This window comes from Ranitomeya imitator, chromosome 9, assembly GCF_032444005.1.
Source record: "Ranitomeya imitator isolate aRanImi1 chromosome 9, aRanImi1.pri, whole genome shotgun sequence".
Classification (NCBI taxonomy): domain Eukaryota; kingdom Metazoa; phylum Chordata; class Amphibia; order Anura; family Dendrobatidae; genus Ranitomeya; species Ranitomeya imitator.
The window spans coordinates 80,669,947-80,688,975 of NC_091290.1; the positions used below are offsets into that span (position 1 = coordinate 80,669,947).

Below are 19,029 nucleotides of genomic sequence, written 5' to 3' on the forward strand. Positions count from 1 at the left end.
ACCTTCATTCCATTGAGTGAGTACGGACCACTTTCTAAATTTCTGACAATATACCTCTATCTCATCCTGACCCTGACACAGAGCCAGCAAATTTTTCTCTGCCTGATCCACTGAATTAGGTTCATCGTACAGCAATCCGAGCGCCAGGAAAAACGCATCGATATTACTTAATGCAGGATCTCCTGACGCAAGAGAAAATGCCCAGTCCTGAGGGTCGCCACGTAAAAAAGAAATAATGATCCTAACTTGTTGAACTGGGTCACCAGAGGAGCGAGGTTTCAAAGCCAGAAATAGTTTACAATTATTTTTGAAACTCAGAAATTTAGTTCTATCTCCAAAAAACAAATCAGGAATAGGAATTCTTGGTTTTAACATAGAATTCTGAACCACAAAGTCTTGAATATTTTGTACTCTTGCCGTGAGCTGATCCACACATGAAGACAGACCTTTAATGTCCATCGCTACACCTGTGTCCTGAACCACCCAAATGTCTAGGGGGAAAAAAAGGCAAAACACAGTGCAGAGAAAAAAAAATGGTCTCAGAACTTCTTTTTTCCCTCTATTGAGAATCATTAGTACTTTTGGCCTCCAGTACTGTTATGATCTGGTAATTCAGTACCACAATGGACATAGAAGTCAGAGCACATACAGTGACCTGACAATAACCCAAAAACATAGAACGAGCTCTGAGACGTGGGAACTCTGCTGACCGCAATCCCTAATCCTCTCCAACCACACTAGAGGCAGCCGTGGATTGCGCCTAACGCTCCCTATGCAACTCGGCACAGCCTGAGAAACTAGCTAGCCTGAAGATAGAAAATAAGCCTACCTTGCCTCAGAGAAATACCCCAAAGGAAAAGGCAGCCCCCACATATAATGACTGTGAGTTAAGATGAAAAGACAAACGTAGAGATGAAATAGATTTAGCAAAGTGAGGCCCGACTTTCTGAACAGAGCGAGGATAGGAAAGGTAACTTTGCGGTCAACACAAAACCCTACAAACAACCACGCAAAGGGGGCAAAAAGACCCTCCGTACCGAACTAACGGCACGGAGGTACACCCTCTGCGTCCCAGAGCTTCCAGCAAGCAAGAAAAAACAAATAAGCAAGCTGGACAGAAAAAAAACAGAAAACAAATAGCAAAAGCAGAACTTAGCTATGCAGAGCAGCAGGCCACAGGAACGATCCAGGAGGGAACAGGTCCAATACTAGAACATTGACTGGAGGCCAGGATCAAAGCACTAGGTGGAGTTAAATAGAGCAGCAGCTAACGACTTCACCACATCACCTGAGGAAGGAAACTCAGAAGCCGCAGTACCACTCTCCTCCACCAACGGAAGCACACAGAGAGAATCAGCCGAAGTACCACTTGTGACCACAGGAGGGAGCTCTGCCACAGAATTCACAACAGGTCAGTACAGTTACCACTTCCTTCAGAGCTCGTTCCATGTTGCTCCTAGACCACCGCATCATAACAGCTCCGCTTGTCTGTGCTGCCTCACACAGATGGAGCACTGCAGAGCCGACTGCTCTACCCTCTAGCACACACCAGCCTGACACTCAACCTGACACACCAAACCCTTTACTGCACGGATTTTAACTGGGATCTGTGTGTGGCCTTCAGCAACATGGAAAACCCGGGCCTGGAATGAAGTGGACTGCACGATTACCATCCTGCAGTCTGTTTCCAAACACAAAAATCCCAGAGCAGGTTTTCAAAACTCTGCCCTAGAAACTAACATGCCCAAGACTAACACTTATTTTTGGTCTGCATTGCAATCACAGTTATGCCTGTGACTGCAATGCACTCATGGCCTCCATATGCCTCCGTGCACATCCTGGGGAGAACACACAGTGACCCTTGTGACATCTGTCACTGCTTCACAATTGCAATCACAGCTACGCTTGTGACTGCAATGCACCCCCATGGCCTCAATACATCTCCATGCGCATTCTGGTAAAAACAAACAGCGACCCCTACCTATGACACTGGTCACTGCCTCACAGGCCATAGTCACAAAACCAGAGTTCAGCAATGCTGGAGTACTGATATACTCTACAGTACACCGGTATTCTGTATGGCCATAACGAGGACACGATTTGAAGGGATCCAAACATTTTTGCATTATAATGGCAATGCCTAGTGTTTGACTGTATATATAAAATTTGGCAAGTAGTTGATCACTTCAGCAGAAAATTTGTGGAGGTGTACAACCCCCAAAGGGACATCTTTATAGATGATTCTCTGGTTCATTTCAAAGGGCGGCTAAAATAATTCCGACAATTCCTGCCCGATAAAATGGCCAAGTACGGAATTAAACTGTGCAAACTGTGCAAGAGTACCTCCGGGTACACCCACAGATTTAGGGTCTATGAGGGTAAGGACACCCAGATTAACCCTCCTGAATGCCCCCCACCTCCTGGGGGTGAGTTGGAAAATTGTGTGGGAATTGCTGCACCCACTGCTGGATAAGTGTTATCACCTCTGCATTGATAACTTTTACACCAGCATCCCACTCTTCAAAAGACCCTCACTGTCAGATGTACAGTTGCATGTGGCACAGTGTGAAAAAATCAGAGGCCTTCCTAAGCCGCTAATTGGGCAACTGCTGAGAAAAGGCGAAAGCTGAGCCCAATGCGTCAACATGCTGGTGGTCAAGTATCAGGACAAAAGGGATGTCGTTATTCTGACCACCATACACAGTGACAACAGCTCCCTTATCACTGTTTGTGGGACCACAACACATGTCCCAAAGCCAGATTGTATATTGAATTACAATCGGTTCATGGGGGGTGTAAATCTCGCAGATCAAGTCCTCAAACCATACAGTGCTATGCGAAAGCCAAAGTATGGTACAAAAAATTGTCCGTGCACATTGTACAGATGGCACTGTACAATGTATTTGTGCTGTTCCAAACTGCAGGCAATACGGGACCTTCCTTCAGTTTCAAGAGGTAGTCATCAAGGCCCTAATGTTTGGCATTCAGGAAGGTGGGGGCCCCAGTACTTCTGAAACTGATAGTGCCCGTATTCTCCCAGGTCAACATTTCCCAGGAATGGTTCCCCCAACAGCGAAGAAAGGAAGATCACAAAAATGGTGCAGAGTATGCCTTAGGCCGGTTTCACACGTCAGTGGCTCCGGTATGTGAGGTGACAGTTTCCTCACGTACCGGAGACACTGTCTCACGTAGACACATTAAAATCAATGTGTCTCTGCACATGTCAGCGTGTTTTCACGGACCGTGTGTCCGTTTGAAAAACACGGAGACATGTCAGTGTTTGTGGGAGCGCACGTATCACACGGACCCATTGACTTTAAACACGTACCGCACACGGATGCTGTCCGTGTGCCGACTGGGTACCACACACACCGCGCAGGAGACAGCGCTAGATTTAAGCTGAATCCAGAATTCATTCCTTCTTCCCAGCAGCATTCGCTGGAGAGAAGGAATGAAAAATCAGGGGTTTTTTTTTGTGTGTGTGTTTAAAATAAAGTTCCCGGTCAGCTCCCGCCTTCCTCCCCATGTGCGCCCGCCCGCTGGCATTAAAATACTTACCCAGCTCCCTCGATGCTTCTTCTCAGCGTCGCTGCTTGTCCTGTATGAGCGGTCACGTGGTGCCGCACATTACAGTGATGAATATGCGGCTCCACCTCCCATAGGGGTATGTGCACACATTGCAGAATTGCCGCAGAATTTCTGATGCGGAAAAAAACGCATGTGCACAAAAAATGCGGAATGCATTAAAAATGATGGGATGCTCATGTAAGCTTTTTTTGGCGGAAAACGGCTGAAAAAACGCTAAAAATCTTGAATGTGTGCACATAGCCTTGATGTTGACAGTGTTAAAGTTGCATACATCAGGGTTGTCAAACTGCATTCCTCAAGGGCCACAAACAGGTAATGTTTTCAGGATTTCCTTAGCATTGAACAAGGTGCTGTAATCATTGTGTAGGTGATTAAATTATCACCTGTGCAATACAAGGAAATCCTGAAAACATGACCTGTTTGCAGCCCTTGAGGAATGCAGTTTGACACCCCTGGCATACATGGACTCGTTTTATGTGAGCACCCACAGAGCGGGTGGGAGGGTGCTCACCATATCTCCACCTGCAGAGCCAACACTGGCATGTGTTCTGACAGGACCTGGGATGATGTCACAGTCAGGCGATCATCACATGGTCTGGCTTAACCCGTTAACGACCAGAGGTATTTTTTATTTTGCATTTTATTTTTTGCTCTCTATCCCATAGCAATAACTTTTTTATTTTTCTGTCAATGTGATCATGTGAGGTCTTATTTTGTGTACGACAAGTTGTACTTTTGAACGACACCATTGGTTTTACCATGTCTTGTACTGGAAAAAAATTCCAAGTGCAGTGAAATTGCAAAACTAAGTGCAATTCCACAATTGTTTTGTTTTGCTTGTTTACCATGTTCATTCATGCTAAAACTGTCCTGCTATTATGATTCTTCAGGTCATTACGAGTTCATAGACATCAAACATGTCTAGGTTTTTTTTTATCTAAAAAGTGAAAAAAATTCCAAACTTTGTTAAATAAAAAAAAAATTGCGCTATTTTCCGATACCCGTAGTGTCTCCATTTTTTTTTATCTGGGGTTGTTTGGGCTTATTCTTTGCGTGCCGGGCTGACGTTTATATTGATAACATGTTGGTGCAGATATGTTTTGACCTTCCGTTATTGTATTTTAATACAATGTTGCGGCGACCAAAAAAAAAAATAATTCTGGCAATTTTACTTTTTTCACGCTATGCCGTTTAGCGATCAGGTTAATCCTTTTTTTTATTGATAGATCGGGCGATTCTGAACACGGAGATACCAAACATGTGTAGGTTTAATTCTTTTTCTTTTATTTTGAATGAGGCGAAAGGGGGGTGATTGGAAATTCTTTTTTTCTAAATATTTATGGGAGACTAGAAGCTGTCATAACCTGATCGGCTCTGCTACATACAGACGATGATCAGTTCGCCTCTATGTAGCTGAATTACTCACTTGCTATGAGCGTCAACCACTTGGCGGCGTTCACAGCAAGCCGACACGGACAACCATAGAGGCCTCCAAGAGACTTCTGGTTGTCATGCCACCATATCGTTGACCCACGATATCGTGACGAGTGTCACCGATGGGCGGACTTCCGGCACGATTGCCAGAAGCGCATGTTAAATGCTGCTGTCAGTGCTTGACAGCGGCATCAAACTGGTAAATAGCTGTGGGTGGATCGGGATTCCACCCGCGGCTGTTCCGGGCAAATGTCAGAGAGTCAGTGTTGTTGTGAATTGGGGGAGGAGGATCTCTTACATGGCTCCAGGAGGAGCTGAAGACACAGAGACTACTGCGGCACACACACGTATACAGCTATAGAGAGCACTGTGACACACACGTATACAGCCATAGAGAGCACTGCAACACACACGTATACAGAAATACAGAGTACTGCGGCACACATGTATACAGCCATACAGAGCACTGGGCACACACGTATACAGCCATACAGAGTACTGGGCACACACGTATACAGCCATGCAGAGTACTGGGCACACACGTATACAGCCATACAGAGCACTGGGCACACACGTATACAGAAATACAGAGCACTGCGACACACACGTATACAGAAATACAGAGTACTGCGGCACACACGTATACAGCCATACAGAGCACTGGGCACACACGTATACAGAAATACAGAGCACTGCGACACACACGTATACAGAAATACAGAGTACTGCGGCACACACGTATACAGCCATACAGAGCACTGGGCACACACGTATACAGCCATACAGAGCACTGGGCACACACACACGTATACAGCCATACAGAGCACTGGGCACACACGTATACAGCCATACAGAGCACTGGGCACACACACGTATACAGCCATACAGAGCACTGGGCACACACACGTATACAGCCATACAGAGCACTGGGCACACACACGTATACAGCCATACAGAGCACTGGGCACACACACGTATACAGCCATACAGAGCACTGGGCACACACACGTATACAGCCATACAGAGCACTGGGCACACACACGTATACAGCCATACAGAGCACTGGGCACACACGTATACAGCCATACAGAGCACTGGGCACACACGTATACAGCCATACAGAGCAATGGGCATACACACGTATACAGCCATACAGAGCGCTGGGCACACACGTATACAGCCATACAGAGCGCTGGGCACACACACGTATACAGCCATACAGAGCACTGGGCACACACGTATACAGCCATACAGAGCACTGGGCACACGTATACAGCCATACAGAGCACTGGGCACACACACGTATACAGCCATACAGAGCAATGGGCACACACACGTATACAGCCATACAGAGCACTGGGCACACACGTATACAGCCATACAGAGCACTGGGCACACACGTATACAGCCATACAGAGCACTGGGCACACACGTATACAGCCATACAGAGCACTGGGCACACACGTATACAGCCATACAGAGCACTGGGCACACACACGTATACAGCCATACAGAGCACTGGGCACACACACGTATACAGCCATACAGAGCAATGGGCACACACACGTATACAGCCATACAGAGCACTGGGCACACACGTATACAGCCATACAGAGCACTGGGCACACACGTATACAGCCATACAGAGCGCTGGGCACACACGTATACAGCCATACAGAGCGCTGGGCACACACGTATACAGCCATACAGAGCGCTGGGCACACACACGTATACAGCCATACAGAGCGCTGGGCACACACACGTATACAGCCATACAGAGCGCTGGGCACACACACGTATACAGCCATACAGAGCGCTGGGCACACACACGTATACAGCCATACAGAGCGCTGGGCACACACGTATACAGCCATACAGAGCGCTGGGCACACACGTATACAGCCATACAGAGCGCTGGGCACACACGTATACAGCCATACAGAGCACTGGGCACACACGTATACAGCCATACAGAGCAATGGGCACACACACGTATACAGCCATACAGAGCACTGGGCACACACGTATACAGCCATACAGAGCACTGGGCACACACGTATACAGCCATACAGAGCGCTGGGCACACACGTATACAGCCATACAGAGCGCTGGGCACACACGTATACAGCCATACAGAGCACTGGGCACACACACATGTATACAGCCATACAGAGCACTGGGCACACACGTATACAGCCATACAGAGCACTGGGCACACACGTATACAGCCATACAGAGCACTGGGCACACACGTATACAGCCATACAGAGCGCTGGGCACACACGTATACAGCCATACAGAGCACTGGGCACACACGTATACAGCCATACAGAGCACTGGGCACACACGTATACAGCCATACAGAGCACTGGGCACACACGTATACAGCCATACAGAGCACTGGGCACACACACGTATACAGCCATACAGAGCACTGGGCACACACACGTATACAGCCATACAGAGCACTGGGCACACACACGTATACAGCCATACAGAGCAATGGGCACACACACGTATACAGCCATACAGAGCACTGGGCACACACGTATACAGCCATACAGAGCACTGGGCACACACGTATACAGCCATACAGAGCGCTGGGCACACACGTATACAGCCATACAGAGCACTGGGCACACACGTATACAGCCATACAGAGCGCTGGGCACACACGTATACAGCCATACAGAGCGCTGGGCACACACACGTATACAGCCATACAGAGCGCTGGGCACACACACGTATACAGCCATACAGAGCGCTGGGCACACACACGTATACAGCCATACAGAGCGCTGGGCACACACACGTATACAGCCATACAGAGCGCTGGGCACACACGTATACAGCCATACAGAGCGCTGGGCACACACGTATACAGCCATACAGAGCACTGGGCACACACGTATACAGCCATACAGAGCAATGGGCACACACACGTATACAGCCATACAGAGCACTGGGCACACACGTATACAGCCATACAGAGCACTGGGCACACACGTATACAGCCATACAGAGCGCTGGGCACACACGTATACAGCCATACAGAGCGCTGGGCACACACGTATACAGCCATACAGAGCGCTGGGCACACACACGTATACAGCCATACAGAGCGCTGGGCACACACACGTATACAGCCATACAGAGCGCTGGGCACACACACGTATACAGCCATACAGAGCGCTGGGCACACACACGTATACAGCCATACAGAGCGCTGGGCACACACGTATACAGCCATACAGAGCGCTGGGCACACACGTATACAGCCATACAGAGCGCTGGGCACACACGTATACAGCCATACAGAGCACTGGGCACACACGTATACAGCCATACAGAGCAATGGGCACACACACGTATACAGCCATACAGAGCACTGGGCACACACGTATACAGCCATACAGAGCACTGGGCACACACGTATACAGCCATACAGAGCGCTGGGCACACACGTATACAGCCATACAGAGCGCTGGGCACACACGTATACAGCCATACAGAGCACTGGGCACACACACATGTATACAGCCATACAGAGCACTGGGCACACACGTATACAGCCATACAGAGCACTGGGCACACACGTATACAGCCATACAGAGCACTGGGCACACACGTATACAGCCATACAGAGCGCTGGGCACACACGTATACAGCCATACAGAGCACTGGGCACACACGTATACAGCCATACAGAGCACTGGGCACACACGTATACAGCCATACAGAGCACTGGGCACACACACGTATACAGCCATACAGAGCAATGGGCATACACACGTATACAGCCATACAGAGCACTGGGCACACACGTATACAGCCATACAGAGCACTGGGCACACACGTATACAGCCATACAGAGCACTGGGCACACACACGTATACAGCCATACAGAGCAATGGGCATACACACGTATACAGCCATACAGAGCACTGGGCACACACGTATACAGCCATACAGAGCGCTGGGCACACACACGTATACAGCCATACAGAGCACTGGGCACACACGTATACAGCCATACAGAGCACTGGGCACACACACGTATACAGCCATACAGAGCACTGGGCACACACGTATACAGCCATACAGAGCACTGGGCACACACGTATACAGCCATACAGAGCGCTGGGCACACACGTATACAGCCATACAGAGCACTGGGCACACACGTATACAGCCATACAGAGCACTGGGCACACACGTATACAGCCATACAGAGCACTGGGCACACACACGTATACAGCCATACAGAGCGCTGGGCACACACGTATACAGCCATACAGAGCACTGGGCACACACACGTATACAGCCATACAGAGCGCTGGGCACACACGTATACAGCCATACAGAGCGCTGGGCACACACGTATACAGCCATACAGAGCACTGGGCACACACACGTATACAGCCATACAGAGCACTGGGCACACACGTATACAGCCATACAGAGCACTGGGCACACACGTGTATATACATATCCACACAGCACTCCCGAACACCTGCGCACAGATCCCGGCCATGCACATACACATATACCCGCAGACACACACGTCTCTCTCTGCTGACTACAGCTCAGTGTTCTCGCGTTGCTCACGTCACGTGGTCTCCCCAGGAAAGGTCCTTTAAGCTTAACTGTGTAGATCACATGGTCACTGACGTCATCGCAGGTCCTCCCGCTCAGTCATCAGTGGCCGCCTGTCCCCGTCTTGCTCCGGTGAGTGATGTCCGCACTGTCCGCTGTGGCGGAGCCTCGGCTTTAGTGTCGGTCGCGCTCACGGTTGGAGGATCCTTCCCACGTCCTGATCCTGACCGTACATTATCCGTGGGCGATATGACAAAACTAGTGCAAAGAAAAAAAACGAGTTGTTCCCCGGCAGCCGGTCAGGTTTCAACTCAAATTTTAAAGCCTTTAGAAATGAAGAGTGGAAGCTTCTTCGCTTGCCATGGAGGCCAGCCCCACACTTCATAAGTGTCCACACAGCTGGGAGCCTCAGGATGAAGTGACATGGGACGTCCGACAGGGAGACACAGAGCATGACTATCCATGGAGTGATTAACCATAAAACATGTAGGCAAACTGAGCTTCCCCCCAGGTCCAGAGCTCCCCACAGGTCCAGAGCTCCCCGCAGGTCCAGAGCTCCCCGCAGGTCCAGAGCTCCCCGCAGGTCCAGAGCTCCCCCCAGGTCCAGAGCTCCCCACAGGTCCAGAGCTCCCCGCAGGTCCAGAGCTCCCCACAGGTCCAGAGCTCCCCGCAGGTCCAGAGCTCCCCGCAGGTCCAGAGCTCCCCGCAGGTCCTGAGCTCCCCGCAGGTCCTGAGCTCCCCCCAGGTCCAGAGCTCCCCGCAGGTCCTGAGCTCCCCCCAGGTCCAGAGCTCCCCGCAGGTCCAGTGCCCCCCCCCAGGTCCAGAGCTCCTCCCAGGTCCAGTGCCCCCCCCAGGTCCAGAGCTCCTCGCAGGTCCAGTGCCCCCCCCCCAGGTCCAGAGCTCCCCGCAGGTCCAGTGCCCCCCCCCCCCCCCAGGTCCAGAGCTCCCCGCAGGTCCAGTGCCCCCCCCCTCAGGTCCAGAGCTCCCCGCAGGTCCTGAGCTCCCCGCAAGTTTTGAGATCCCCGCAGGTCCAATGCCCCCCGCAGGTCCTGAGCTCCCCGCAAGTCCAGAGCTTCCTGCAGGTCCAGAGCCCCCCGCATGTCCAATGCTCCCCGCAGGTCCAGAGCTCTCCGCAGGTCCAGAGCCCCCCGCATGTCCAATGCCCCCCGCAGGTCCTGAGCTCCCCGTAAGTCCAGAGCTCCCCGCATGTCCAATGCCCCCCGCAGGTCCTGAGCTCCCCGCAAGTCCAGAGCTCCCCGCAGATCCAGTGCCCCACGCTGGTCCAGAGCTCTCCACAGGTCTAGAGCTCCCTGCAGGTTCAGAGCTCTCCGCAGGTCCAGAGCCCCCCGCATGTCCAATGCCCCCCGCAGGTCCTGAGCTCCCCGTAAGTCCAGAGCTCCCCACATGTCCAATGCCCCCGCAGGTCCTGAGCTCCCCGCAAGTCCAGAGCTCCCCGCAGATCCAGTGCCCCACGCTGGTCCAGAGCTCTCCACAGGTCTAGAGCTCCCTGCAGGTTCAGAGCTCTCCGCAGGTCCAGAGCCCCCCGCATGTCCAATGCCCCCCGCAGGTCCTGAGCTCCCCGTAAGTCCAGAGCTCCCCGCATGTCCAATGCCCCCCGCAGGTCCTGAGCTCCCCGCAAGTCCAGAGCTCCCCGCAGATCCAGTGCCCCACGCTGGTACAGAGCTCTCCACAGGTCTAGAGCTCCCTGCAGGTTCAGAGCTCCCCGCAGGTCCAGAGCTCCCCGCAGGTCTAGAGCTCCCCGCAGGTCCAGAGCTCCCTGCAGGTCCAGTGCCCCCCGCAGGTCCAGTGCTCCCCACAGGTAATCTGTGGGTGTGATAGCCATGCTTAACTGTTCAGTCCGAGCTAGAAGCGACATACGATGACGGTCTCTACAAGTCACCTGACCCCTGCAGCCAGTCACATGCTGCAGCGGTCTTGGTGATTTCCGAACAGGATAAATGCCTTAAATGCCTCCTCCAGGGCTGCCACACACCTCCGATGCAGCTGGTACCATTCTGCGGGGACTCTGGAAGGTATCTCCATTTATTATTTTTAATCCATCCATGCTTTAAAAAAATTCATAGGTCCCAGTGTCTTTCCTGTGCCATCCAGCCATGTGACCAATTCAATGAGTGAGGAAACCATCAGACCACATTCAGATGACGTCCAATTTCCATCAATTTCTAACCAGAGAGAATGAGAGCAATCAATGGCCACACTATGGTCACTCTCTGCGCACACTGTGCTCACTCTCTGCGCACACTGTGCTCACTCTCTGCGCACACTGTGCTCACTCTCTGCGCACACTGTGCTCACTCTCTGCGCACACTGTGCTCACTCTCTGCGCACACTGTGCTCACTCTCTGCGCACACTGTGCTCACTCTCTGCGCACACTGTGCTCACTCTCTGCGCACACTGTGCTCACTCTCTGCGCACACTGTGCTCACTCTCTGCGCACACTGTGCTCACTCTCTGCGCACACTGTGCTCACTCTTTGTGCACACTGTTCTCACACTGTTCTCACTCTGCTCACACTGTCGTCACTCTGCTCACACTGTCGTCACTCTGCTCACACTGTCGTCACTCTGCTCACACTGTCGTCACTCTGCTCACACTGTCGTCACTCTGCTCACACTGTCGTCACTCTGCTCACACTGTCGTCACTCTGCTCACACTGTCGTCACTCTGCTCACACTGTCGTCACTCTGCTCACACTGTCGTCACTCTGCTCACACTGTCGTCACTCTGCTCACACTGTTCTCAAGACACAAAAGAGCACAGTGAAGTCAAAAATACTCTTGCAAAAAAAAGTCACAGTAATAAGCAAGTGCTAGTCAAAAGATGGAAAAAACAGGGTATTTAGTTGATACGTTTTTTTTTTTGCAAAAAAATGTATACTAAGCTGCTCAACCAATTGTCAAGGTATACCCATGTAGAGCAGTCCTAACTAATGTATATAATCCCTATCTGATGTATTTAAAAACCTGATCATCTGTATAGTATCTGTATAAGCAGGGTTCAGAGAGGGAATATCCATGTGGACATGCTGGATGGAACAGCTTTGATGCAAATGACCCACAGAGGAGTGGTGGACTCCCCAGTCTTGTAGAAACAAGAGAACAATTAGAACCAGAAACACATGGGCTACTTGCACATTGAACAAGTCTGTAGGAACCTGTTCACACACCACCAAGAAACTTGAAGACACAAGAGCACAGTGAGGTAAAAAATACTCTGTTGCAAAAAAAATCACAGTAATAAGCAAGTGCCAAAAGATGGAAAAAACAAGGTATTTAGTTGATACTTTTTTTTGCAAAAAAAATGTATACTAAGCTGCTCCACCAATCATCAAGGTATACCCATATAGAGCAGTCCTACCTAATGCTCACTCTGCTCACTCTGCCCACACTGTGCTCACTCTCCTCTCACAGTGCTCACTCTCTGCTCACACTGTGCTCACTCTCTGCTCACGCTGTGCTCACTCTGCTCACGCTGTGCTCACTCTGCTCACGCTGTGCTCACTCTGCTCACGCTGTGCTCACTCTCTGCTCACGCTGTGCTCACTCTCTGCTCACAATGTGCTCACTCTCTGCTCACACTGTGCTCACTCTCTGCTCACACTGTGCTCACTCTCTGCTCACACTGTGCTCACTCTCTGCTCACACTGTGCTCACTCTATGCTCACTATGTGCTCACTCTCTGCTCACAATGTGCTCACTCTCTGCTCACGCTGTGCTCACTCTCTTCTCACACTGCTCACTCTGCTCACACTGTGCTCACTCTCTGCTCACACTGTGCTCACTCTCTGCTCACGCTGTGCTCACTCTCTGCTCACACTGCTCACTCTGCTCACACTGTGCTCACTCTCTGCTCACACTGTGCTCACTCTCTGCTCACACTGTGCTCACTCTCTGCTCACACTGTGCTCACTCTCTGCTCACACTGTGCTCACTCTCTGCTCACACTGTGCTCACTCTCTGCTCACACTGTGCTCACTCTCTGCTCACACTGTGCTCACTCTCTGCTCACACTGTGCTCACTCTATGCTCACAATGTGCTCACTCTGCTCACACTGTGCTCACTCTGCTCACAATGTGCTCACTCTCTGCTCACGCTGTGCTCACTCTCTGCTCACGCTGTGCTCACTCTCTGCTCACGCTGTGCTCACTCTCTGCTCACGCTGTGCTCACTCTCTGCTCACGCTGTGCTCACTCTCTGCTCACCCTGCTCACTCTCTGCTCACACTGCTCACTCTGCTCACACTGTGCTCACTCTCTGCTCACACTGTGCTCACTCTCTGCTCACACTGTGCTCACTCTCTGCTCACACTGTGCTCACTCTCTGCTCACACTGTGCTCACTCTCTGCTCACACTGTGCTCACTCTCTGCTCACACTGTGCTCACTCTCTGCTCACACTGTGCTCACTCTCTGCTCACACTGTGCTCACTCTCTGCTCACACTGTGCTCACTCTCTTCTCACACTGTGCTCACTCTCTGCTCACACTGTGCTCACTCTCTTCTCACACTGTGCTCACTCTCTGCTCACACTGTGCTCACTCTGCTATCCTAGATTGTGGGGTCTACAGTTCCAGAGATATTGGCATTTGTATTTTATGATCATTTTTAGGGTCTTTACGAGTGGGCGTGGCTCAATGATAATCTGGTGGCATGTCTTCATGCTGTTTAGCATAATTACACTGAGCCACGCCCCCTTGTAAAGGCCATACGAATGAGCACTAAATAAAAAGCCCCATTTTTCTGGGACCTCAAAGCAGATTTAAGAACCTCCATAACACAACGTAGTCCGTGTAGCAGCTGGAATAAAATAAAAGCAAAAGCCCTCGTATGACCGTCTGGCAGTACAGGTCCTCACTAAGGCATTATTGCATCTTGTTTAACAAGCCCTTTAAGGCTGGGGCTACACCGTGGCTGCGGTCATTGAACACTATGCTGCTTCTACATCGCAGTGTGATGCATGTCACAATCACTTTGATTTTTTGTGACCTGGTTGTGTCACGGTTGCGGCACCTTGTGGGTCGTGTTTGTCCCCAATCACCTGAATTTTGATGTAATTCGGCACTAAGTCACCTTGTAGCCCCAGCCATAAGAGGACCTGTGGTCACTCCTGACAGGTTTAGTAGGTCCCTGTGTATCTGGTGATTCTTCTCTCCCTACTTGGCATTGAGAGGTACCTCTGTTATTTCTCCTAGAAATGTATAAATCAGTGGACAACTGAGGTGGAATTAGCTGGAAGTGAGACCATGGACAATCGCTTGTCTGAGCGCTGTCTATAGTGTCACACTGTGCAGGGACACCGCCATCTCGCAGGGGGAAGGGTAACACCCAGTTGCCAGTCTGTTTCTAAATATTTGGTAAGGTTAAACGGCTATGACAGGAGGGTGACAAGTCCACTTTAAGGAGGCTACGGGGCTGCATCTGTGCAGTGGTCCACCGCTGACCTAATTTATGTCTGTACCATTACCGGCAGTGACCAATAAATTGTTGGTGCTTAGTAATCTCTTCTGCCCTGTCTGTATGTCCTGTTTGACAAATGGATGATGGATGGCGACCCGCAATATCTGGACCTTTCTGTATGGGCCATGGTGCGGTGCCATTGCTTGTCCACAGCCTTCTGGTCGGGCCCGTACAGGACGGTCCAGAGTGTGGACACACCAGCTATACATGTAAAATATACATGACCGTTTCACAGAATGGCCCTCGTAACGCTGCGTCACCCCTATAGTGGGTATGCATAGCCGGCTGAAGATTCAATGGTGAAAATTAGTTAATTCTTGGCGGTACCGTGAGCCTGACCTGCATCGATCACTGTGACAGCTCACGGTTTAAAGTGGGGTCTATGAATTGTAACTATATTAACAGTGTGCGAGCATGTGGCCACATCATGTGTATCCTGGGCACGCTCCCTGGCACATACATAGTCCCTACTGTTGGAGCAGGAACCCTGATATACCAACATCTCTATTTTCTTAACTATTCATACAGGTCCTGAGCAGTATGAGGGGTGCGATTAACCTTAACCTCGAAAAGCATGGCTGAGAAGGACTGGTACAGCATCCTGGGGGCACATCCATCAGACAACCAGGCAGAGCTGAAACAGAAGTATCAGAAGCTGGCGTTATTAGTGAGTATATATCACACGTGTATAGTGCCGCCATACTACAACCATGCCACAGACTAATGGAAGACTGGTGAAAGGTGCGCACTTCTAGAACAAGGAAGTGCAGCTACCACAGATTCCTCACCCACCAGCCGCTTTTCTTTGTTATAGCGCAATATAGTGTTAGATCTCTGCCCTAGTACTTGGGGCATTGGGTAAGAAAGGAACTTCTACCTTATCATCCTAGGTAGGTGGCAGCATGCTGGAGATCACCCTTCATAATAGGTAGAGGATACACAGGACAGCTTGTAAGCCCGTCCTTCTTATCAGTACGATGTCTGTCCAATGTCCTACTCCCCTCATACCCAAGAGCATTCTGCTCATCTGAGCGTTAGGCCTGTTTCACACGTCAGTGCCTCCGGTACGTGTAGTGACAGTTTTCTCATGTAGCGAAGACACTGACACTCGTAGACCTATTCAAATGAATGTGCCATTTGCACATGTCAGCGAGTTTTCACGGACCGTATGTCCATGTGCAAAACACGCAGACATGTCTGTTTTTACCCAGACCCACGGGCCACAAAACGTGCCACACACGTGCACACAGAGAAAAGTGCACACTGTCCTTGTGCACGGACAGCCGCCGGGGAAGAAATTCTACTGTAAGCGCTGTTCCCCTGCGTGTGGTGCTGAAGCTGGCTGTCATTCTTTCTCCCCTGCTTGCAAGAATGAAAGAAAAACCTGACGTGGGGTCTCCCCTATGTTTTTAAACCAACCCGGCAAAACTCACAGGTGTGGGCTGCTATTCTCAGACTGGTAAGGGGCCATGGATATAGGCCCTCCCAGCCTAAAACAGCAGTCTGCAACTGCCCAGAAAAGGCGCATCTATTAGATGTGCCAATTCTGGAGCTTTGCCCGATTCTTCCCACTTGGCCTGTAGTGGTGTCAAGTGGGGGTAATGAGGGTTTAATGTCTCCTTCCTATTGTAAGGTGACATTAAGCCGGCTTAGTAATGGAGAGGTGAGGTGTCTATAAGACACCTATCCATAACTAATCCTATAGTTGTTAAAGGGTTAATAAAACACCACACGGTAAGAATAGTCTTTTAATGAAATCATACACCACACAGTTTTGCCATCTTTATTACTCTGCCATTCCAAGCGACGCCCTCAATCTCCTGTAAAAAAAAAAAGTAAAAATAATAAACCAACTGTATACCCATACCTGTCCGGCATTCAGTCATTCCCACGCCATAATCCATGTCTGGGGAATGTACAGTTTACAAACGGGGCGGAGCTAATGCGACCGCCACCGGCTGTAATCTACTGGGGAATGAATGAATGAGATGCTGCGGGCGCAGGCTCATTAACTAGCAGTGACGTCACTGAGTCTGTGCTCTCTGCCGGCATGAACTCCTGTGACCTCAGGACCGTGGGAGAATGCAAGTGATGAGGTCACTGTGACAGAGCTTCAACTGCCGTGACCTCATCACTTGCATTCTCCCACAGTCCTGATGTCACAGGAGTTCATGGCGGCAGCGAGCACAGACTCAGTGACGTCACCGCTAGTTACTGAGTCTGTGCCCGCTGCTTCTCATTCATTCATTCTCCCCTGCTCGCAGGCCGAGCAAGGGAGAACAGATGACAGCCGGTTTCAGCACCACACGCAGGGGAACAGCGCTTACAGTAGCGCTACTACCCTGGCGGCCGTCCATGTGGTACTGATGCGGCACACGGTTACCACGCGTGTGCTGCATGTATAAAGACAGACACATGGACACTGATATCTCCGGTACCGGAAAAATCAAGATGTGTGAAACTGGCCTTAAGGTGTTTTTAGTGGGGAGAGCAGAAATAATCAGTGCCAGGCCACTAGGGTGATGGCTTACCACCATTGAAAATAGAATGATTGGGTGTCGAAATTTCCATTGCTAAAGCTTTTTCCATAGCACACATGTCCATTGAGACCAAGCACCTGGTGGTTTCGTGGCTGCTTGGGGTGAAGTAGCGGACCGCAATGTTGTCACAGTTCATAGGAGACTTTTTTGTGCATATTGGATGAGTTTTGGATTTGTTTGATTATTTATGTGACGTGTGCACAAGATGAAGGCAGAGATGTCGGGCAGCAGCTTCTTCCTCTCTGTCCATGCGGAGTACTTGGGTGTGGGGGCATATCACATGCCTTGTCTACAGGACACCCAGGAAATGCCTTCCTAACAGTGATATTGTGGGTGATCTCCAGTGATGGTGATGAGCGTAGCTTCAGACATGGCAGCTCTCATCCCTGATCCTGTCCCTGCCTGACTTATCGGTAGATGGCTCAGATCCTTGTTGGAGACTTGGAGAAGGGAAGAAGATACACTGTCCGCTCGTCTTCCATTTGACATGTGTGGAGAATTGCTGAAGAATGGCCAGACTCCGGGATGTCTGATGTGCATATGCAAATTAGCGCCTCTGTTTAGTTTCCCACTGGCAATTAGATGAGAACCCAGCGGACGCCTGGTTCCTGTCAAATGTCTCCTCCAAATGGCGTTTGTTGTCAGGGCTGGCACATGTGTTCTTACCCGTCTTTTCAACTGTGCCAGTCGGGGCCTGGATAAAAGTAAAGAAGCTGCCATAGTCCGTGGCAACATCAAGTCGTCTTCAGTAGATGACAAGTCACCAAACGTTGCCAGACCAAATGCAGAAAGAAGATCAAGCACACCGATTTCCTGTAAAATGGCAAGGCTTTCATTGTGTAACTCTTCTAAATCTGAGCAGTAACTAGATGAAACTATAGAAACCGCAACCATTAGATTGCTCAGGGCTTTGCCTGCTTGTGAGCCGCCAAGACTAGACATGGACTTTTAAAATACTGATTCTAATAAAGGAGTATACAGCTTTTCACATTTATTTTGCAGTAAGTACGCCAGCCTCATCAAGTGTAAGAGATCTATTTAAAGGGAACCTGTCACCCCGTTTTTTCAGATTGAGCTATAAATACTGTTAAATAGGGCCTGCGCTGTGTGTTACTATAGTGTATGTAGTGTACCCCGATTCCCCACCTATGCTGAGAAATACATTACCAAAGTCGCCGTTTTCGCCTGTCAATCAGGCTGGTCTGGTCAGGTGGGCGTGTTCACAGCGCTCTTTTCTTCCCCAGCTTTCCGTTGGTGGCGTAGTGGTGTGCACATGTCCAAGGTCTGAATTCCCTGCGCCCACGTGAAGACACAGCGCGCGATCTGCGCTGTAATCCCTTGCATCGGTGGGGGCGGCCATCTTCCTGGGGCCGCGCGTGCGCAGATGGAGTACT

At 50.3% G+C, this 19,029-nt stretch overlaps 1 protein-coding gene across 2 annotated transcripts in view; it reads left to right on the plus strand.

The window, feature by feature from the left end:
- The first annotated feature begins 9,687 nt into the window (after positions 1 to 9,687).
- The window catches only part of DNAJC24 (DnaJ heat shock protein family (Hsp40) member C24), a 76,678-nt gene continuing 67,336 nt past the window's right edge, over positions 9,688 to 19,029 (plus strand). For both annotated transcript variants that reach the window (XM_069738976.1, XM_069738977.1), the window contains exons 1-2: positions 9,688 to 9,750; positions 15,624 to 15,762. In XM_069738976.1, coding sequence (XP_069595077.1) covers positions 15,670 to 15,762 — 93 coding nt within the window. In that variant the 5' untranslated portion in view covers positions 9,688 to 9,750; positions 15,624 to 15,669. The remainder of the gene's footprint in view (positions 9,751 to 15,623; positions 15,763 to 19,029) is intronic.